Genomic DNA, 24,726 nt, shown 5'->3' with positions numbered 1-24,726 from the left:
GGCGACAAAAGAAGGTGGATGTGGGAGGGAAATTTATCGTGTGGTTGTACATGTAAAGTCATAAAAATTAAAATTAATTACCGCAGTATGTTGCTTGTGCTCGGTACTTCAGATATCAAAAACCACTGTACCAGGAAAGGGAAGAGATGCGAAATAATACCTCCCATACCATACCATTCATTATTCATTGAATAGTATTCAACATTTTCGTTTTAAATTTCAACTCAAGTTCAACTGGTACAGCGGTTCTAATTAGCTGGGTTCTGTTCAGGACGAGGGGCGGATAAACTAGATTATCCCTTGTCAACCGAAGAAATTATTTTTGAAAACTAGAAAAATTCTCAAAATCGAAGAAAATCCTCAGTAAATTGATAAATCATTAGAAGTCCTCCAAATCAAAAAAAAATCCTTTTAAAACGGTCAATAAATGCCTCAGAATTTATTGAAAATCCTCAGAAAATTTTCTTTTCGAAAATCCATTTTCAATGTCACTCGGTCTAAAACATGGCTGATTTTGGCTTCTGACATGACATGGCTCTTTATTTTCCCTTTTATTTTCTTGTCGGTAAGGATATTTTCCCGTACAATTCCTATCTTCCGGTCCTTTATTAGAAATTCATTGGAAAGTGTTTCCATGTACATTCTAACCGATGCACATACCACATTACTCAGACAGTTGAATCAACTTTATCACCCAATAGGCAATGATTTTAAATAACACATCTCTGGACTACAAAATTCTCACCCAAGTAAAACATTGCACACCTGGCCGACACAAAACCGAAAAACTGAAGACTAGTATTATCACCCAAACACATATAAACGAAGGACACATACGCGTGTGTGTGTGTGTGTTGGTAATCTCCAGGATATGGAGACTTAATTAAATATTGTGTTAATTTACGGGGATTATATTGTGTTCGTTGTCGCCGGGTTCCATTTAATATTTCTTCATTCTCTACGGAAAGGAGGAAAGGACAATAGGAAATTTTAATCAATTATTTCGCCAAGAGCGCAAAATGTTTTCGTGTTTCGGAATGGAGGGCGTTGCGTATTTATTTATTTATATCCATAATTTTGTGTTGTCTTGGCGTTTAATTTGTCTTAATTTGGCAAGAATTTGATTTTAATTGGTTATCGGTTGTCTAACGATATAAATTCTCTAAAAATTGTGTTAAATTTCAGTCAATGTCACAAACAAATGTTCACTCTCGTGTTTCGTTTTGACTAAATTACACAAGCAGCGTGTACTCGTACACTCTACACTCAAACTCGTACAGTCAATTAAACCATCTCCTGTTCTATTGTACGATGTGTGGCGTCTATTATACATATCATTTTCACAAATGAAATATTCACGACGAAAAAACAACTTCTTCAGCAATACCTCAGTAATTTTAATCTCCACATTATACTGTCGAGATAGTTGTTCAAACTAAATTAATTAACATTTTGCTGGTGGAGTAAGTATGTTTCCCAAACATGTTACACGGTAAAATTGCTGGTACTTTTTGTCACGCGAAAATATGAAACGTGATAGCTATCGGGATCGTATATAGGATATACCACCCACAAATGGCATTTTTAATAGTTAAACTAGTTATTAATTTGTGTACACCTAAACACATCGACTTAGTTTTCATTTGTTATATATCGTACTAGTGTAGTACCCGGCTTTGCTCGGAATTATTGTAATGACAAATTATTACGTTACATTTCGCAAGAGGATGAATTCCCTAGGAACCAACAAAACGTCTTTACGGCCTCATTCTCAATTTAACTCAACAAAATCTAGAGTTGTGCTAAGATATTCCACGTGAACGATGTGGAACAATTAAAACTGTAGAATGCTAACCAATTGCAAACTTAAATTGACTTGAGTTTATAAACGTTTTCCACGCATCACAAATAAATTTTTCACAAGGAAAAATTTCACACGTCAAAAAATTTCACGCGTTACAAAAATTTCACGCGTTAAAGAATTTCACGCGTTACAAAAATGTTTCAACGTTGATGAAACGCATCTGCGACGTTAACAGGCAAAAAAAATCGTACGTCAAATAACGCATGAAAATGAAAATTTTTTTACGCGTTCTTCCTAAATTTTGCTTGGTAGTTTCAAGTTTCAAGTCTGTAAGACGTTTCGTCTGGGCTCCCTCATATGACAAACAAACCAACAAACAAACCAACAAACAAACCAACAAACAAACCAACAAACAAACCAACAAACAAACCAACAAACCAACAAAACAAACCAACAAACAAACCAACAAACAAACCAACAAACAAACCAACAAACAAACCAACAAACAAACCAACAAACAAACCAACAAACAAACCAACAAACAAACCAACAAACAAACCAACAAACAAACCAACAAACAAAACCAACAAACAAAAACAAACAAACAAACAAACCAACAAACAAACCAACAAACAAACCAACAAACAAACCAACAAACAAACAAACCAACAAACAAACCAACAAACAAACCAACAAACAAACCAACAAACAAACCAACAAACAAACCAACAAACAAACCAACAAACAAACAAACAAACCAACAAACAAACCAACAAACAAACCAACAACAAACCAACAAACAAACCAACAAACAAACCAACAAACAAACCAACAAACAAACCAAAAAAACAAACAAAAACAAACAAACCAACAAACAAACCAACAAACAAACCAACAAACAAACCAACAAACAAACCAACAAACAAACCAAAAAACAAACATTTAACTTTATATTATAGATAACAGTACACGGCAGTATAAGCCCCCTGTAACTACACCGTCAATAAATATGGGCAAATTGTTCGTAAAAACTTTTTTTTGACGAATTAAAATGTCGTAATTTCCTATTATGATGGTGATGTTCAAGCAAAAGGGATATTATTATCCGTCATTATTGTTTGAAAATAAATATTGTTTTCGGTTTTATAGGCGAGTATTATGCTTCAATTAATAACTTTGATTTTGTACACACAATAGTTTCCACATTTAACAGTCAATTGAGCTGGTTGTGTTGTTTAACGTATAGCCCATTTCACCAGACAACAATGGCTAGGCACCGTAATTTTTGGTGAAAGTAGCACGAAATGAATGACTGTGCAGTGTGTTATCACGATGCGGTATATTTCATGAAGTGCCGTGTGGTTTTCGGTAGCATTTTCGGTGCTGCTAAAATGTGAATTTTTTGCTGTGATTTGGGAGGGGCAGCACTTATAGTGCAATTAAAAAAGGGATGATTGAACTCTTAAACGGCATTCCCATATTTTCCTAATTATCCCACATTTTCAAAAATTTTCCGAAAAAAATTTTTCGGGAAAATTAAGGAAAATGTTTTTCCTAAAATAGTCGCTGAATGAATGTAAATCATCGGCGAATTTCTGATGATCTAGATGTCGATTGTTATAAAAACCATTTCAACCGCTGGCTGCAACAACTTTCTGTTCGCGATTGAGGGCTAAATATAGAAGTATTCGAGGAAGAGACATTAAATAAACTTTCAGCAAATCAAGAGTTCAATGTTGCGTTCAGTTCGGATATTCACCACATTGAATGATACTTGGGACGAAAATGATTCTCTCTGCCAATACGTTGAGCTTAGAAGAATTGAAATTGCAATGTTGTTCATCTTAGTCGGTTGACTCTCGGAAAATAACTGGAATTGTATTTGACCTTTCTTTTAAAGGTATAATAGACAAAAGAATTCAAAAAAAATCCGATTCATTGAGTTAATTGAACTGAAATATTTTAACTCAATCGTTTTGTCTGTACATGTAAGTGAGATGAATGGGATAATTTAGCCAGTTAAACACTTCTCCACTGGTAAACAGGTGTTTCAGTTCAATTTACTGAATGAGTTGTTATACATTAAGTAGTCCACTCATCAACTACAGCTCGTATGCAATTGCAGTTTTTTTCACCTCCAGTGAAGGAGAGCACGCTTTTATAACTTTTTAGTTCAAGTGCAATGGTTGGGAGTATTTTTCGCTATAATCGAAATAAAGGCAATCAAGCATCTTGCCCGCACGTTAGTAAGCGGGCGTGACGCAAGTCCACTACCAAAAATGTTTTAACAAAAGATTTTTGAGGACGGTGGAGCATATTTACAGCAACTTTTTGACTTCTCCCCTTAATTCCAACGACCCCCAAACTAGGATATCTGGAATCTATGAATCCATACGAGTTCAACGAGCTATCACACATTACTGGAGCTTCAAAATTGGCTGAGATATTGAACTTCGAAGTATTGATGTTTGTATGAAAATAAGCAAAATTTCGAATTTTCAGATAACGCAAATCGCCCACGTTAGTTAGTTAGTTACTTAGTTCCTATGGTTCCTATATATACTCGATGACAGTCCTGCATCTAATAATAACAATCACTACCACAAAAGAGGTGACAATGTTGCCACTATTGTAGAAAATCGACGGTGGTCCAAATTTCTCGATGAAATTTTGGATGGTAATTGATGTGAAGCAGTTCTAAACGACTACATCAGTAAATTCAAAAACAATTATTTCGCAGAATGAATTTCGATTGTGGCTGAGTGACATACCGATTGATTTGCTGATGGATGGGAAATGAGTAATCGCTTTTGAAATGGAACAGGTAAATTTTTAAGTGTTATCGACAGCGAAACAAAGAGCTTTGATTAATGTAGAACTACACAACAAAATGTGTGTTAAGACCATCGAAGTAATAGATTTTGTTAAAATTGAAACTACTCGAGAATTGTACCGGTAATAAGCCTATTGTAAAAAAATTACACGCGATGTAAATGGCCACTTACAGTCGGCAATATCGTAAAAATTTTACCATCAGTTCAAATCAGTTTGTCATCATCAATTCACATTTTATAGTGTGTGTATAATGGCCTTAGTTTTATGTGACATTTAACGATTGTGTATGCCCGCAACATTTTCCTTGCTTATGAAATGAATTTATTTGAGCAACCAAACAACATTTTTCACCACACCAATCGTTTAGCATAAGCGATTTGCTATAACATTACCATAGTGTAAATATTTAGCAGGGCTGTTGGTGCTAGTAAATATTACACATTTTTTTAAAGCATTTAATAGAGTGGTATTATACGTAGAGTGCCATACATTTTATGCAAAAAATAAATAAAACGAAAGTAATTTCCATCAGGCGTTCACCATTTACCAAAAGATTGATATATTTCTGATGATACTTTCGGAACATAATGTCTATAATGCATGCAAAGTCGTCACCCATCAATCAGTTTAGAGTGAAATAGTAGCACACTACACTCTGCTATGAGCTTACCGTATAAAGAGCAATGTAAACAAGAATGTTATTGGTTTGCGTGGAATGGAGAACTGAACAGTTTTGTTAATAGTCTCGTTCAATAAAATTTTCTTTGAGAAATTTTGAGCGATGGTTGGCTTGATTTTCTTCCCATTGGAATTCTGTACAGCCATAAATTATCGTGTTGAATTTCTTAGGGTGTGTTACGATAAAAGGCACAAAATCTTTCGCTTACTTCATTTTTTATGAGAAACTCCCGACGCTTTTTTATTTTTCATAAGAATCGTTACAGCTAATGTCAACCGAAATGTTTAACTGTGCTTCAGCTGGTCCAATTGCACCAATCACTCTTCTTATGCTCGCACCGCATGTGACTGTGAAACTCGTATAAAGGCACATAAGCATGACTGGACCAGCTGGTAAAGCAGGTGAGGCAAACTCAGACACAAATTTGGTTGACATTAACTGTACTCTAACAAAAAATTTTGTTGGTTTTTTAGTCAAGTAATATTGTATTTTCAAGCTATAGCATAGGGCTAAAAACATTACCTTTTGCAATGAGATCCACACTATACTTTATGCAATTGACAACGACAATAGACAAGCATCAATGGGGGATTCTTTTGAAAAACAGAATCTTGAAATCGAACGCATTTTCCAATGGACTTTTTTATATATGCCCAGAAGTCAAAACCACTTTCAAAAAAAAATTCTTCGAAGTTTGTGTGGCTTGTGTGAGGTGATCAAAAACCGAAAACATGCACTTTTCTTACACAATATTCTCCAGTTACACGAGCCGTACAGGGTCGTGTGGGGTGTCATTAGAAAGGTAATTGCATGTACTTTCGGGACAAATAGGGTCTTATTGGGTTTAAAAATTTTCCACACTGAGATATGTGCAGTTCAAGTTTTCCGAAAGAAGACTGAAAACTTACACTCTTCTTACAGAAACTCGAGCTACACGAAAGGTACATGGTCGTGTGGGGTATCATTAGAAAGGTAATTGCATGTACTTTCAAGAGAAGTAGAATTTACGGAAATTTGGTAGCATCTTCGATGCAATATAAACACTTAAACATTTCAACTTCACATAATTCATCGTAGATGCTACCAAACTTCCGTAAGCTCTACTTCACCTGAAAGTACATGCAATTACCTTTCATATGCCACTCCACACGACCATGTTAGTTTCGTGTACATACCTCGAGAAATTTCTATAAGAAAAGTGCATGTTTTCAGTTTTCGATCACCTCCCACCAGCCACACAAGCTTCGAAGAATTTTTTTGAAAGTGGTTTTAGGTTCTAGGGACCAATACCAATCTAGTCACATATAAAAAAGTCCAATGGAAAACGCGTCCGATTTCAAGGTTCTGTTTTTCAAAAGAATCGCTCCAATATGATCTTAAAATTGTACTTCGAAACTAAAGCATCATTTCGATGTAAGTGCGGAAAAGTATATGCCAATTAATTGATGTTGCCACCTGTGAAAAATCTGTTCCATTTAAAGCTTTAAACTTTAAGCAACCGTTTCACAGAAAGTTAAGTTCAGTATAGTGCGTGAAAGTGACGTTACGGCGCTCATAAATATGATGATTTTTTCACAGACACCTCGAAAAATTAACTCTGACAATTTGTTTTTTCCGACCAATACATTGGTTAAATAGGAAACATCCGATTCTATCCAACAGATCGAACATTTCCTGTTTTTACACGAAAACCGTTTCTCGAGGATATTGCATTTCCTGCTTTAAAGTTTATTTTTTTGCCAATAAAACTTTCCGTTCAATTCCAAATTGAATTTCCAATACTCTAAACCCATCGGTTGCGACTCAAAATAACATTACAAAACATTATATCAAATTGTGCTATACTAGGAACACTAGGAATGACGGAACAACAATCCCTATGTGTGCAGGCAGCTCTGAACAATCATAAAATATATTTTTCGGACGAAAATGTTTACAAACATTCGATGAATGCGCTTACAATGTTGCACACAAAATGTATCACAATGTCATACTCAACATAAAGTCATTAATTCAAGGCGGTCATTCACTATGCAAAATTGTCAACTAATGAAAAAAGGATATGATTTTATGCGCGCGCATTTATTTTTGAGTCTTAAGTGAATTCAGATGGTCGCGGAACGAAATTTGTCTACTGCGACCGCAGCAAAGATCGATTTGAAGGCTGTTCACAAAAAATGTGTTATTCTAGGGGTCAGGTCAAGCTTTGAATGAAAATGTGTCGAAATGCGAGAGGATTAAAAAGAAAGAAAAATTGGGAGAAGTCGTTTAAGAACAGTCTCTCGATCGATTCCATAGTCCGTCGGAGTGTGATATCCCTTATTCCGAACTGGAAGTAATGTGGGAAAGATATTGACCATTTGAAACAAGATGAGGATGGATGTTTATGAGGTCTCATAATAGAATGAGGCGTTCCATATAAGGGAAAAACAATGTTCGATTGTGTCATAAAATGTGATCTGTTGATCATACAATCAAGTTTTGTTGGTGGTAAAATCCACTTATGAATAAATAAGCTGATATGGAATAAGTTGAGATAATTGGATAGAAGTGCAGACTAAATAGCCTCAATACAAACAACACACACTCTACGGATAATAGCGGCAGAATCGAAATTTTGCTTGATTTTGGAAGTGGTTCCAGGAGGTTCCCGTGGTCCAAACTCTGCCGCTATTATCCGTAGAGTGTGTGTTGTTCGTATTGACGCTATTTAGTGCAGACTAAACACTTTGGAAGTGAGAAATATCTTCAGAATTGGAATGTACATACGATGCTTTGTATCTGATAAATGAAACATTGTATCATTCTTGAAGGGTAGGGTTTTCTGCTTGTGAGACAATTCAACAATGCGATGTTGGAAGAGCAGAATTTTCAGTTCATTTTTACGTCGGTTTTTGAAAAGAACAGTCGACCAGCTCTTACCAAAATCTTTTTGTCAAAATTTGAGCAATACGGTCAATCAGTATTTTATACAAACTTATTAACAAAGTTGATATTGGCTTATCGTTAGAAGGTATAAATATTCGTAGAAGTGAACAAAGTGTTGTATTAAAGTTTATAAGGGAATCATACTTATGAATCAAGGAGCAGTTGGAACCAAACTGGATTTTCTATTACATAATTATCTCCATAAGTGGAAATATAAGTGAGTCCCTGAATCAAATCGAAACCCATCTAGCCGGGACAGAGGCATCACATCAACACCAACTTTTTTAGCCCCGTACGAAGTACTGGGGGCTTATAAGATTAATATGCCGTTTGTAACACGTCGAATTGGAAGCAGACAGTAAGGGCAAAGCATTTGGTTATGTTCATAGACTACGAATCCGCAATAAAAAAAATGTCCGTCCGTCCGTCTGTGGCCCCTCTAGCTTGAGTAAATCACAACCTTTTTTCAAAATTCTTTTTTTCCCCGATTGGTGTCGACAAAAGTAAGGTCAAGTTCGAAAATGGGCATGGTAGGGTCGGCCCTTCCAGAGCTAGGACCCTATAAGTGTTTTTCAGTCTTTCGACGATATCTACCGAAATACGCACGCAATGGCTGCTTGTGATATATCAAATGAAAGGTATTGACGAGTAGAACAAAGTTGCTGAACATTGTTTTTGGGTAAGATGCAACGTGGGCTTGTTGGGAGGGCTCAAAGGTCGGTACTCGGCCCTAAGTGTTTTTTGCACATAAATCGAGTAAATCTCATCCGATTTTGCTAGTTTTAGTTTTTTTAGGAAGGTAATTGAATACCGAAAAGAACGTGACGAAAAAAGTTTCAAATTTGAGCCCTTGGACTAAGGCCGGTACTCGGCCCTAAGTATTTTTTGCACATAAATCGAATAAATCTCATCCGATTTTGCTAGTTTTTGTTTCATTTGATAGATAATTGAATGCCGAATAGAATTATGGCAAAAAAAGTCTCAAATTTGGGCCCTTGGACTAAGGCCGCTACTCGGCCCTAAGTGTTTTTTGCACATAAATCGAGTAAATCTCATCCGATTTTGCTAGTTTTTGTTTCATTTGAGTGGTAATTGAATACCCAATGGAAAGTTGGCAAAAAAAGTCTCAAATTTGGGCCCTTGGACTAAGGCCGCTACTCGGCTCTAAGTGTTTTTTGCACATAAATCGAGTAAATCTCATCCGATTTTGCTAATTTTTGTTTTATTTGAGTGGTAATTGAATACCCAATGGAAAGTTGGCAAAAAATTTTGGGTTTCTAAAATAATGTCGTAAATTGTTGGTTTTATTTGAGAGGTACTTCGTACGGGCTTTCGTAATTGCGCTCTGCGCAATTTTAAAAATGAACACTTTCAGTAAATTTGACCATGCCCAACTCGACTTGCATTTTGGTAACAGACGCATTAGAGGGTTGTAGACGTATTAGGGTTCCGGGCGTATTACGGCTACGGACGTATTATGGTTACGGACGAAATAGGATTACGGGTCGTACGGGGCTAAGTCGCAGCAAACGCTCCGACTGTTCTGATGCCTTGTTTAAATGAAATTTTCTGTCCGTGACCGTCATAATGTTGATCATCTTGTGTTATATCTGAAAAACATTTCGAAATTGTTTGCTGTTCGACGCGGTCTCAGTGCTTGTTCCATTTAAAGATTTCAAATTATCGTCGGTTTAAGTTCAAAATTCAACGAGATGCACAAGTTGTTGTACGACGAAGACGATTTTGTGCAAGTGTATACCGATGGGGCATGCTCCAACAATGGGAGATCGAATGAAGCTGCAGGAATAGGTGTAGTTTTCAACTTTGATCATCCAGCGTAAGTGTTAACTAAAATGTGAAAATCAGACTTAGACGCATGCAAGAGTCAGAGAATAGAATCTGGAAGTTCAGTTGAAAGAAAATTTAAAACAAAACGAAGTCCAGTCTTTGTGTGAAGCTACAAAACAGAAAATAATTTAGGGTGGCATATAAATTCCATTACACCTACGTATGTGTTGTGTGTCGCGGCTCGACAAACATCAAGCAAGATTCGCTGTCCCATTGGTATGTCTCGTCTACCGACTATCTGATTTTTCGTTTTGCGAGCTATTCTGTCTTTTTCTGTCGCCAACCATCACCTCACCACTCTGGATAATTTAAATTTGAACATAATTTGCCACATAATAGAAAATGGTGTAACGATACTGGTAATGGCATTGCTTTGACAATATTCTCGATTGTAATCTTTGCAGGAAATTATTTACATTTGTGAAATGAAAAACTTAAAAAAAATGTAAACTTTTTGATAGCAAAAAGGCAAGAGAAAAAAGAATTAAATTTTCTGAGCATATTGATGGTGAGTTTTGCTGCTGCGGTTACACATAAAAAATGAAATAGTAGCAACTTTTCTAGGCAATTATTTTGGATAGTTAAATAACAAAACCAATCCGGATGTAGTCTTCAGTGGCAGAATGAAAAACAATGCAAGAAGACAAAAGTATCGTATGCACCGAGTTTTGAAATGGTAACTTTTTCAGCACCAGTAATAATTGTTCCATACGAGCGTAGCGAGAACAAAATCATACTCAGTGTAACGCTCTGAAGGCATTTTTTCTTCGGTCAAAAAATCCACACAAATTTTACAAAGGGTGCATCACAACCAGTATAAAAATGGTCGTTAGGCTACGTTTACTTCTCCTCTTTAAGCAACAAGGGATGTAGGCCTCCCCTAGCTCCTCTCAGTTTGTTCTCGGAAGCTTTCGTTAATGTCAATGTTTCCGCACCATACATTCCCAATCACATTCATGATGCCTATTTACTTCTAAATTATTTTCTCTAGCAATTACAGCGGACCAGTGAAAGGTCGGGCTAGTAACAATGCTGCTGAGATTCAGGCGGCCACATGGGCGATCAATGCAGCAGCTTCCATGGACATACATCAACTCCGTGTCATGACCGACTCGAAATTTGTAATATCGTCCGTCTGCGAATGGATGCCGAAGTGGAAGCGAAACGGTTGGTGTCGCAATAATGGTACGAGGCTTGCCAATGAAAAAGACTTTCGTTTCCTTGATCGGGCATTACAACGAAATTCTGATATGTTTATTGATTTTGAACATGTGCCACCGCATTCCGGTAATCGTTACAACGGATTAGCCGACAAATTGGCCAAGGTAGGAGCGAACATGTATTTTAAGATGCATTTCTATTAAAAAGAAATTTGAGCAAACAATTCTATGTGATCATTTCGTTAAATCAAAAAAATTTCGTTGACTACCATACTGCTTTGCAGAGTTTTTGAGTTGCCTGCGTCATGTAAAACTCATAATAGGGCGGTAAGGCGGATAACCAAGATTTTCTCATGAAACTTTAAACGGAAATATTTTGACCAACAATTGTACTGTAGTGACGACGTAGCACAAGCGCGCCCCGTTAACATAATTTCTGGATTCAATGTGTGCATTTTCAGCAGAAAAGTCGCACAGTGAGTTAGATGAGGTTTTTTTAGCAGCTAGATACCTATGTTCAATGAAACCCTAACACACCGTTTCAATGGCTTCAATGGCTTCAAGGTGTAGGATGTATACACATCACTAAAACAACATAAAAGTAGATTTCCACATAACTACGCAGAAATGATTCACCAAAAGTTGCAAATGACGTTCCGCTTGCGACTGAACATGTTTTGAATAAATTAATATTCAAAGATGGTTTGGATGGGTTTTTAGCCATTTTATAAAAAATGTTTCATTCTCACCAGAGAGATGACATGGAGACTGGGAAAGCCAAATTGAGGGTAAAAATGTGACACAAAAGTGTAAGAATGTGGATTTCCCGCTATATCATGTCTCTGGTTCGAAGTTCTGAATGTTATGCAAAAGAGAAAGCTAGGTGTTATTGTTGCTAATGTATTAGGTAAACATATCACAACTTATTCCGTAAATCGATAAAAGGTAAATTTTTTTAATGAATTTTTCCAGTGAAAAAACAAAAACAAAAAAGTTCCAAACTTTCAACTGTCTCAAAATTCAACCCATCATCTAAAAAAAATAGCCAAAGTTTGTTCTCCTTGCAACCAAAATAGAAAAGCTTCGGTTGCAGGTTTAGTGTTAAAATTTAACGTATACCTAGTGGACCGAAATTGAATGGGAATTTTCGTGAACAAACTTTTACCGAAAATTTATCATAATAATAACAATATTGTGAAGCAACTCCCACAAGTGGGCGCATCTGATATTGACATCGTTCACTTTCTGTACCGTTATAGTTTCGGTTGTACTACACAAAACTTTTCTCCCATGAACGCCCAGCATAGTTGCCTCTGTTCGACAAAAGCTTTCATAGGTTTCAATATATAAAGTTTTCGACGAGCAAAACGCAAAAAAAAAATTGTGTAGAGGAAAACCCCATCCTAGCCAACGAGATACAATAATTATTTTACAGAGGAGAACGAAAAAACCTTTTAGAATAATTTAGTAAATGTTAAGCAACAAAATGTCAGAATATCATATACCTTGTCAAAGCCACCCACAACCATAAATTACCATAAAATTCCTCAAAATTATAATGTTTTATACTTCGATATCAGGACAGGTCAGGGCGGTACGGAAATTTTAATTAAAAAAATATAATTGGGAAAGTGTGATGGAATAGAATTTTCTTTCAAAAAAATTATTTTTGAAAAATAACAACAACCGTGTAAAACTTGGTAAAGTTTTACCGAACGTAAAGCTTGTCGAGCTATACTACCATACACAGAAAAGAGAAGAACATGTTCACGTGAACTGGAGTGACATATGGTTGCTGAATGGAAAATACACTGTTGAGTTTCAAGCAATCTAAATATACACCACATCCAACGGAGTAAAATCAATAATTTTATTTTTGTTGTGTGTCGTATAATAAACATAAAATTCACAATTTTCCCGTGTGTAATATACTCGAAATCATTAATTCCACTCGAAAGTTCAACATTAAATATCCGTATCACAGAAGTGTATACGTTTTACACAAATTTATTATTTTTTTATATGAAAAATACTTTAGCCGTAAAACTACCGAATTAGTTTGATTGTTGGAGCGATTTAAATTCTATATAGTTCTCATTCGGGGGGGGTGTATTAGAATATCGAATATGTTCGATGAATTTGTGGTTGTTGTTTCGGATGGAAATGAAATCGTTTGCTGGAATAATATTTCACAAACATAAATTTTATGCGTGGTTTTGTACAGTAGATATATACGGTCAAATTGGAAATTTTATAAAATGCAATTCAAAACTGTTCTTTGTTATTCATCTGTCTCTCTCACTCTCTCTGGTCTCTCTCGCATTTGTTTCGCTCTCTCGCGCAAATAATGTGAACAATTTTTACTTGACGGACGAAAAAAAAACAACAAAATTAAATCTAAATCACTTGGAATATGCCATTACAATAACTACACACTACTAACCTATATCCTTATGGTTGGATTTTTGGTTTTTGTATCAATGATTTATCACACAATGCACTTTAGTTCATAGCAATCCCTTCACCAAAATAAAACCAGAAACTCATTTAAAGCACTCTGTTGCTTGGGCAATAAAACGAAAGTATTTTTTTCCCTTCTGCTTCTTCGTTTTTGTGTGTGTTTCACGAAATATTGTTGTGGAAAAAGCTCCGACTAGAAAAATATACCCGAAAAATGTTCTGTACTACTACAAAAAAATTCGTACGTTCGATCGGTACATGACTTATGTGACAATTGGCAGAGTGTTTGGGAATAAATGCAAAAATGTGGACGGATAATTTTGGGAAAGCATAAAAAAAACGTAATAAAATGACGATAAATGTGCCAACAAAACAGTGTGTTGTTCGGCTAATTTTGCGACCTGGTCAAAATCATTCGTCCAATTTAAAGTTTCAAGCCTTTTAGCTTGCTAATCTAATTTTAATCAGCCAAATTCGTTCACTAATTAATTTAAAACAATCATCTTAAACATATCCACACACAATTTGTACCAATACGAATACCAATATATATTCTAACACCACTTCAGTCGCGATTTTCCCAACGTGTACTAAATAAACGGCAACGGAACGAGGTATATAACGCAATCATCAAAAATGAGAGAATTTTTAGTATGAATGCTCTGCAAAAATATAGAGCATGAAAATGAGATTACAAAAAGTGTGTATATATAGCGACGACGTATATTGTATTATATGAGCGGAGGAGGAAAGCACTAGTGATTTGACTGTACTTGAACTTAGAATATGGCCCTTCTGTTGTCGTTTTTATTGTTCTGTTTAGCTCGGCGGATCAATGGACGAGATTTCTTTTCTTACACAGATAATCCGTAGACCCTTTAAATAGAGATCTGCGGGCCGACGTTTTTTTTTTGAAGCCCGTCCGGCCCGAAGCCCAGTCCGAAATTCATTTTTAAAGCCCGATCCAAACGATGTCGGGCCGGACTGGGTCCGGGCTTTTTTCGGGCCGTCCGAGAAAAAAAATTCGTTCTAAAATCAAAACTTTTAGCTATAAAACGTTTTTATTCACAAGCGAACGTGAAAAACTGACGTGTCTATGGCAAGTAGGACTCTACTTAATGATCAGTAATTGCTACATTTGCCATACCACAATTTACTAAGACACAAAATCACATGTAATTGAGTCGATTTTTAAAAGAAAATCTAATTTCTCAAAGTCCGATCCGAATCGGCCCGATCGGTTTTAAGATCCGACCGGTCCAAGCCCGATCGGGCCGGATAATAAGTTGGCCCGCCTGAAAGTTTCGGGCGGCCCGGCCCGCACATCTCTACCTCTAAACCCCTTTCGTAAGACGACAGGTAAAAAAGTCCATTCTCATTGCGAAATGTATCAGATCTGAAAAAAGTGGGACAGTCCGATCGAAATTTTAAATTAAATTTTTGAATTTTGAAAAACCAATGTGAATGGGATAGGTTGGTCACATTTCGGGTTCTCATTGCTCCTATTTTACGTATTAAGAATGAATCGCACAAACTCCGTTTACAGAAAATTCTCCGTTTTCATTCCGTTTTGCCTCCGTTTACGATCAAGAATTCATTTCGATTCACTGGCTTGTGTTTTATTGTCATGTAAACGAATGAACCGATTCCTAAACGGAGTGTAGTGCGATCTATGCTTAAGTGAAACTTGTCGACTTTTTCCTGGACCAGCCTCTTACCACAAAAAATAGAGTCGAATTGAGGTGAAGTCACAACCTCCAATCTTGTAGTAAATTATTGTATGGACGAATTATCATCTTATAAATGGACCGCACCCTTATACATACACATCTTTGTAGAAGTTGAATTTATTACAGAAATCGTTTGAACCTGGACACAATTCGGTTAGCTTAAATTTTGATTGAACAAATTTTCGTGGCAGAAAGATTATTGAAGACAAGCTACTTCCGCAGTTTTTTTAAATTTCCAATCTCACTTACCCGAATGCCTAGGCACATAAGTGAAGTTGATGCAAGTAGATGAGATACCCTCGACCCCATAACATGCTAGCGTCAGCGCAGAGCTTATTTTCATTGATTTCCTTCGATGCTGATTGGCTAGCAGTAAAGGTTGAGTTTTATAAAATTTGTTAAATTCATATCTGTCGTAGATTGCCAACATATTGCCACAAAAGATTTCTCTAAGCGAGTTAGGTAGATAGGTGTATATAAGCAGACATTTTGGTGACTCACATGCTTCTTCTTTATTGTTTATTCTGGGTAAGCTGCGTGTGTCAAGAATAGCGAGCTTTGTATTTTGATTTTTTTTTTAGAATTTCGGAGGTTAGTTCAATTGTGGAACTTTATTGGTAAATTTTTTGGACAAAAAATTGAATTTTTAATTTGTAAACGGGTCAGAGTCCAGGTTCACCCAAGTCCACCCGTATTAGAAGAAAGTATAAAGCCTGATCGACAACATGCTATTCTATTTTCATCTAATGTTTGTTACCCCTCTATATATACGGCCGAGTGTATCTGTATGCCCGTACAGTTGCATGGAAATGTTGTTATATAAATTATACGGTTTTGGTATCATCATTTATTCTATGGCATGTGTTCCTTTTCGTACAATGTATATAATTTTTGTATACGGAAAATATCTTACTTTTCCCGTTGAATCTCTTCTCCGATTTCTATATTTTCATTTTATTTCTCAGTTGAATGGAATTTTTTAGACTAATAATTCATTCATATATATATTATATAGCTCTATACAGAACTTGAATGAACTTGTATAAAATACTGGGGGAGGGTTAATTCTTTAATTCGATATTCAATAATTTTCTTTCAATTTTGTTTTTTTTCCTTTCTATTTCGTTGTTGAGATTTTTCGGAGTGTTACTTCCTTTCACTTCGAATTTTTATCTTCTTTCCCCATTTACGATGTGCGGTGTGTGTGTCATGAAAATATTTTCTCCATTCCATTCATCTTCTTTTCTTTTAAAACGAAAAAAAAAAGTTTTAAAAGGGATATAAAACCAATGGTTGGGTACCTACGGTACGTATAGAACGTTTGAATTGACGAAAATTTATGCATTGGAATTTTAGCTGAGACTAATTAACGTAGTCGTCGTTTTGACTCAATCATTTTATATCTAATATTCTGTCGCCTTCAAAATTTTAATTCAAAAGACCGTTGGATTGATGTTGGTATATTGCAATTAATGGGCATTCCCAGCATTTATGTACCTTTTAACGTCCTTAAATTAAATCTGCGGAAATATTACAGCCGTTTAATTACTCAAAAAAAAAAAATTCTAAAAATATTTGAATGGATTTTTTCTTTTTTGAAAGCTTGTCGTGATTGGGTGAGCATGTGCGGCTTTAGGGTAATTGTTTTATCCATACATGACATATTTGGTATAAAGACTAGGCTAAGCTGCAGATGTATTGTTGTTGCGAAACAAGTTTACCGCTTGTGTATAAAAGTGTCCAAAGTTCACTAAGGCTTGCTGAAAGACCCCCTAAATCGACTGTACATATTTTACATATTTTAAACTACCTTCCACAAATGTTTTATACTTCCCGGAAAAGGCGCGATGCAAATTTCGCTATTTATTTACTTTCGGAATCATTCCGTCTTGGTCCATCTTTGAAAATAGGGAGTTTTTGACTTTTGAGGACTACTGTTGTGCAACCAGGTGGTCAGAGTAACGATTATTTTACAACAGTCCTATAATTATTAGTCTCTACATTAGCCACAATGCAAATTGGGTCTAAGGGCGAACTGATTGACATGTCATCCCGTGCTCCAAAAGGACGAAGTGAATCAAGCTGATTTCTATTTAAGGGAATTACTTGCTCATTTATCACAAATACACAATAACTTAGATATCAAAGACCTGAAGACCTGTTGACATATCTGATGATTACAATTTACGAAGACCAACAGATCAATGGGCACATATATTGAGTGTCAAAGTAGTGTGCTGGGAGGTTGGTTGGTTAACAATAATAATAATTGTAATGTTTCACAGACAGCAAGGATGTCAACATTTTTACTATGAGATCTACTACTTCATTAGATCTAAGTACTTCCGAGAGATTGGCTTCAAATCTTTTACTTCATTTTTTTAACGTTAGTTTTGCTAAAATAAAGTCGAAGCATTATAATTTGATCGATTCTATTCATTTAATTCATTTTTAAATAATTGTAGTTTTCAAAGAAATCAATTAGAAAACATTACAGTATAAAAGCTTAGACGTGTGCATTTAAACGGATTACCCGCAGGTCTACCGCGAGTAAACAGCTCTAATGCGCATGTGTAAGCTGTTATACTGTAATGTTTTCTAAATGATTTCTTTGAAAACTACAATTATTTAAAAATGAATTAAATGAATAGAATCGATCAAATTATAATGCTTCGACTTTACATGTATTTCTAGAAAATTTTTGTGAATTTTAAAGGATTTAAGGTATCTTACCCTAATTTCAAGGATTTTTCTTTGATTTTCAAGCATTTTATTAAAATTATAGGATTTCTGGCGGACCAATTTTGAGAGATCCTTACCGAGGATTAACTTTTAAGTGCAGAAGGAATTTCAATTATTTGCACCCCGTAGTTAGATTATTCAATGAAAGTAGATAAGTAGGTATAGCCAGTCCATACAAGTCGGAGCACATACGGATTTGCATGGCGCCACCTCAAACAAACTCATTTCTAGTGGAAATTTGCACTAGAAATGAGGTCGCTTGAGGTGTCGCCATGCAAATCCGTATGTGCTCCGGCTAGAACAAATTTGTACGTTTGGCCATACCTATCCATTTACTTTCATTGAAATTATTTTCGATAAACAAAGTTGAATCTACTGATGCGATAGTTCCACGATGATCTAGATCTACGATAATTCAGCATGGAATAATTAGTGTTAGAGTAAATTAGTGTCGAAATTGCTTATTTTTCATTGAGTTTAAGTATACAGTTTGTTCACCGTTAGAAAAACAATTATAGTTTATACAGATATTTTGGCACAAAATTTAAATTCACTAAGGAATTTTCAAATTTCGCGCCAAAATATCATAACCTGGAAACACTTTATTGACTATGACTGGGAAACATCGATGACTTTTAAAACTCGAAAAAATCTCAAATATGTTAAATATGTAAAAAGGTAGTCTACCTCTATGGTATTGCCAGAAAGCGTCTAAAAACACCCTTAATAGCATCGAAAATCAAGAGAAAAAAAATCAAATTGCATTTCTCTCTATATGTTTATTTCAAGATTTCGCTACTTTCCATGTAAAAACGGTCGAATAATTCGCAGAATTGCTTTGGAACTAAGAACAGATATGAACGAAACAAACTGCAGGAATGCGATGATGCAACTTTATTGTTATTCAGTCGGCGATGTTAGCACTTTCAATTCGTCCGTCCTCTCAGCTTTATATCACATTAGTCCATTCAACCTGATTCGATCTCGAAAGAAGATTGTTTTGCATGTGATAATGGGATTTCCACTTTACATTAATCCCCTTAATACTTTAAGTGTCGTCATCGTTTAAATGCTAACGATTTTGTCGACTTTTGATTTTGATCGAAACTCCTAAATTCAATTAGACGCAATTCACGCTCAACTGCTGGTACACCGCAAATTAATGCAATCTTCCACAAATTTAATTGTAATTCATTGATTGAACTCCTCTATGCGCCATCAAAAGTATATATAGTACGGACGGACGTCGTACATGTTATGTTCATCAGGATAATAGTGTGATCTCAAGTGTGATGCATCAACAATAAAATAGTATCAAACCTACACCTTTTCAGCATCAAACGAACAGTAGAGCCCGTTACGTACAACTATGAATCTTTTTATGGAGTTGAGCGTAAAAATAATTTATTTTTTTTCTCTTCTGTTCTCCGTAATTTCATCATTTATGGGAATTGGTAAACCGGCAACAGGAGCATACTTAAAATATATATTTCCTATGAAGAATTTACGTTCGATAAATATTTAATGAGCACACGGGCGGGTTATAGCCAGGCATTTTCTTGGTATACCTTAAATGTAATTAGTACGGATTGAAATGTTTTTCAGAGAAGCTCATTGCTCATACATGTTGGGGTGAAAGTTTATTTCACCTGGGTCGATATAATGGTCATTATATGCGATAGTTTGACCTCACCATTGGGGTGGTTTTAGTATTTTAAGAGCAAGGAGGAAGAACAAAAACGATAACATCGTGTACGTACAATGTTCTCTGTTATGTACATAACATTTGTTTTACGATTATACACACACGTATACGATTATTATACATAAATATAAGTTTGACCCTCCGAGCAGCGTATTATTGCATTGTTGGCGCAATGGTTTGTGTTTAATATTCAGTTTCCATTCAACGGTGTATTAGCCGATTTTCATCAGACATTATATTTCTGTGCTCATTGATTTTCTCCTCTATCTTTTCTATTTACCTGCTCATTGAACAAGTTCCATTGTGATAATGTTTGCTGACAATGTTCCGTTCAAATAAATACGCCATGAAAACCGTTCGGTGATTATATCTCGGAGACTATAACAAAAACCGATGGGGTAGTGGTAGTCGTAGTAGTATAGTAGGAGCTAAAAGATACTTACTTTGTTCGGGGATATTATGTTATGTTCTGTGTGTAATACCCCATTTCTGGGCGCATTGTGCGAACAGCAATAAACGGAGATTTTCGTTTCCTTTTGTAATTTTCAATTATCTATTTATCTGTGTAATAGCGTACACAGGACTATTGAATTTTATCGAAATGAAATTAATTTAATATCTCGACGAAGCTAGAGGTATACACCACCCAAGACGTATAACACAAAATGCACAGAGGAAATTTTGCGATTGAAATGGTTTTGGTTATAAAATCACAAAATCAGCAATGGCACTGCAGGCGAGTCGGTCATTTATTTTAGTTGCCCATGAAGTCGCAGAAGATCGACCTGCCAACAGCGTCAATCAGTGAAATATTGCTCAAATCCACGCTCTATTAGGTTCATGCATTTAGGTTATTCCTTCGAATTCATTATTCATTTTGGAATGGAAATTTTCTAGCTTGTGTTACGTTCTGATAACGTTCTGAAATTCACTCAAGATTTGCGTAGCTCCAGAGTCTTTGGTGGCCGCAACAATGTTAACACTGAATGACTTGTATGACGTCACCCAAATACGATGAATTTGTGTGCATTTGTCTAGCCTACATTTCGGCGAGATATCAATACCTAATTTTTCTCAGTTACGTTAAGCAGGTGGCACAGACTGAATTTTGTTATTAGTAACAGAGGGCTCTGGAACGCCAAATGCAGAATTTACTTCCAGAAGTTCCTAGTGCCTGCCTCACCAATTCTGCTGGTGGTTTCGACTCACTTTCTTTATTTGAACTTTCTCAGTGTCTCAGGTAATAGATACCAAATTTCAGTTAAAAATACAGTAAAGCCTGGTGCAGCCACTAACTTATTACTAAAAGAATCTACGATGACGTAGAACAATTTTCTGGTATTCATTGTTGTAACTCAATATTTATCTCTGTGCAGGCCAGAGAGCGCAAGAAATGCTGTCCGTGTGGAAATGTTTTACATTTAGCTGCTGTATGAAATGATTTAATATTCTCCATTGGTTTAGGGTGGTTTTTATGGGATGTGTCTATGTGTATCGTGTCATTTAACAGTTTTGTGCTTCCTATAAAATACACTCCAGAATATACATTAAGATTGTCGATCACAAAATACCCTTTTTAGATATTCTAATTTTGTTATATCGTTATATGCATTGTACATTGTAACACGGTGTAAGACGTAGACGTATACAATATGAATGAATATAATGAAGTGATATATACACCATACCTACTTTACGAATGATTTTGATGATTTGTGTTTTATTACAAAAAGTTTCATCGGTGATGCTTTCTGTTGGGATGACTAAAGAATTTTTTATAGTCCCGTACGAAGGATTGCGAGCTGATGCGTCTGATGTGCCGTTTGTGAATTCTAAAAGATAATCAGCGCATAGAAAACGTTTCTGCCACTGTTTCGATCAGTGAGATAGTGTGTAAGTATCTTACGATGCTTTTGCATCTAATAATGCTGTTTAAAAATAAAACATGTCTCATCAGGCCATGGCGACAGTGGCAAAGAAATGACCAACCTCTATGTACCAGTCTAGTGAATCATAAATGATATGAAAGTATACTTTCATATCATTTCATCACCCGATTTGATAACATATGCGGGTCTTGTGGTGAAGCGACCACTACACTGGTATATACCAAGGACCACTCATATCAGTGCTTTTTATGAACATTTGGAGTATGAAAACTCAAATGTTCACACTGAAAGTGTAAATGTCTGGTTCTATATCGAAATACCGACTATTCACGGAAAAAGCGGAAAATGTCAATGTACGTCTGATTCGATCACGATTTACGTGAGAGTCGCAAATACTACATCTCCTATTTAGTATGTACATCGAAGTCGTGAAATTTTACGTCTAAATCGTACAATAAACGACTGAGTGAACCATTGGTTTTGTACATTGTAGTTGAGTGAGGACAAAACCAATGGTTCACTCAGCCGTTTATTGTACGATGTAGACGTAGAATTTTACGACTTCGATGTACATACTACGTACGAGACGTAGCATTTGCGACCCACACGTAAAACGTGATCGACTCAAACGTACATCGACATTTTGTGTTTTTTCCGTGTTCTCAATATTGTTGGTTCGGCTATCTGATTTGTTGCCGACAACAATATTTCAGAAAAGCAAAGACGCAGTGCGTCCAACCTCCAATGACCAAACAAACATCAGTATCAGGAGCAAACTATCGAATGCAAAACTTTTCTGCCACTGTTTCGATCTGTGAGAGCGCAATGTGCTTGATCGATGACAAATATCAACAAAAAAGTTTGTCTAGCTGCAAGGCCAGTCGTTATACATAGAAATGTTTACATTGCGCCTAAAAAAAATCTCCTGAAAAAGAGTTCAGTTGACCTCAACCATTCCTGAGCTTCGGCTGCTAACCATACCTGAGCTAAGGCTGCTTAAGGCTTTTCAAGCATATCTACCAAATACTATTTTTAGGAAAACATTTTCCCAAAATTTCTTACATTTTTTGGAAAAATGTGGGAAAATTAAGAAAATTTGACGAAAAAAAAATCCGAAAAGTAGTCGCTTAATCAACGGAAATTTGTCTATCAACTCTGTCGGAGTAACTGAATGTAACATAGCAAATGCCAATCCAGAAATAAGAAGTTGATGAAACTTTTGTTTGTTTTTAGCCCCGTACGAAGTACTGGGGGCTTATAAGATTAATATGCCGTTTGTAACATGTTGAATTGGAAGCAGACGGTAAGGGCAAAGCATTTGTCTATGTTCATAGATAACGAATCCGCAATAAAAAGAAAGTCCGTCTGTCCGTCTGTCCGTCTGTCCGTCTGTCCGTGACCCCTCTAGCTTGAGTAAATCACAACCTTTTTTCAAAATTCTTTTTTTACCCGATTGGTATCGACAAAAGTAAGGTCAAGTTCGAAAGTGGACATGGTAGGGTCGGCCCTTCCAGAGCTAGGGCCCTCTAGGTGTTTTTCAGTCTTTCGACGATATCTACCGAAATACGCACGCAATAGCTGCTTGTGATATATCAAATGAAAGGTATTGACGAGTAGAACAAAGTTGCTGAACATTGTTTTTGGGTAAGATGCAACGCGGGCTTGTTGGGAGGGCTCAAAGGTCGTTACTCGGCCCTAAGTGTTTTTTGCACATAAATCGAGTAAATCTCATCCGATTTTGCTAGATTTAGTTTTTTATGGAAGATAATTGAATACCGAAAAGAACGTGGCGAAAAAAGTTTCAAATTTCAAATAAATCTCATCCGATTTTGCTAGTTTTTGTTTCGTTTGAGAGATAATTGAATACCGAAAAGAACGTGGCGAAAAAAGTTTCAAATTTGGTCCCTTGGACTAAGGCCGCTACTCGGCCCTAAGTGTTTTTTGCACATAAATCGAGTAAATCTCATCCGATTTTGCTAGTTTTTGTTTCATTTGAGAGATAATTGAATGCCAAATAGAATGATGGCGAAAAAAGTTTCAAATTTGGTTCCTTGGACTAAGGCCGCTACTCGGCCCTAAGTGTTTTTTGCACATAAATCGAGTAAATCTCATCCGATTTTGCTAGTTTTTGTTTCATTTGAGAGATAATTGAATGCCAAATAGAATGATGGCGAAAAAAGTTTCAAATTTGGTTCCTTGGACTAAGGCCGCTACTCGGCCCTATGGGTTTTGCACATAAATCGAGTAAATCTCATCCGATTTTGCTAGTTTTTGTTTCATTTGAGAGATAATTGAATGCCGAATAGAATGATGGCAAAAAAAGTTTCAAATTTGGTCCCTTGGACTAAGGCCGCTACTCGGCCCTAAGTGTTTTTTGCACATAAATCGAGCAAATCTCATCCGATTTTGCTAGTTTTTGTTTCATTTGAGAGATAATTGAATGCCGAAAAGAACGTGGCAAAAAAAGTTTCAAATTTGGTCCCTTGGACTAAGGCCGCTACTCGGCCCAAAGTGTTTTTTGCACATAAATCGAGCAAATCTCATCCGATTTTGCTAGTTTTTGTTTCGTTTGAGAGATAATTGAATGCCGAATAGAATGGTGGCAAAAAAAGTTTCAAATTTGGTCCCTTGGACTAAGGCCGCTACTCGGCCCTAAGTGTTTTTTGCACATAAATCGAGCAAATCTCATCCGATTTTGCTAGTTTTTGTTTCGTTTGAGAGATAATTGAATGCCGAATAGAATGGTGGCAAAAAAAGTTTTAAATTTGGGCCCTTGGACTAAGGCCGCTACTCGGCCCTAAGTGTTTTTTGCACATAAATCGAGTAAATATCATCCGATTTTGCTAATCTTTGTTTTATTTGAGTGGTAATTGAATACCGAAAAGAACGTGGGGAAAAAAGTTTCATATTTGGTCCCTTGGACTAAGGCCGCTACTCGGCCCAAAG

The 24,726-nt window shown here is 36.0% G+C and overlaps 2 protein-coding genes across 2 annotated transcripts in view; one reads left to right on the top strand and one right to left on the bottom strand.

Annotated features, from left to right (window-relative positions):
- LOC119069619 (potassium channel subfamily K member 1-like) overlaps positions 1-13,936 on the bottom strand; it is a 58,767-nt gene extending 44,831 nt beyond the window's left edge. Inside the window, exon 1 of the mRNA XM_037173711.1 lies at positions 13,698-13,936. The gene's annotated coding sequence lies outside the window, so the exon portion shown is untranslated. The remainder of the gene's footprint in view (positions 1-13,697) is intronic.
- Positions 9,958-11,465, top strand: LOC119069620 (ribonuclease H1-like). The gene is made up of 2 exons (XM_037173712.1): positions 9,958-10,083; positions 11,086-11,465. Exons 1-2 carry the CDS (start codon positions 9,959-9,961, stop codon positions 11,456-11,458), a joined length of 498 nt encoding a protein of 165 aa, XP_037029607.1. The 5' UTR covers position 9,958; the 3' UTR covers positions 11,459-11,465.
- Positions 13,937-24,726: the final 10,790 nt, after the last annotated feature.

This window comes from Bradysia coprophila (genome assembly GCF_014529535.1).
Source record: "Bradysia coprophila strain Holo2 chromosome X unlocalized genomic scaffold, BU_Bcop_v1 contig_38, whole genome shotgun sequence".
NCBI classification, from domain to species: Eukaryota; Metazoa; Arthropoda; class Insecta; order Diptera; family Sciaridae; genus Bradysia; species Bradysia coprophila.
The sequence above is the reverse complement of the archived record's forward strand: the minus strand, read 5'-3'. Positions and strand labels throughout refer to the sequence as shown.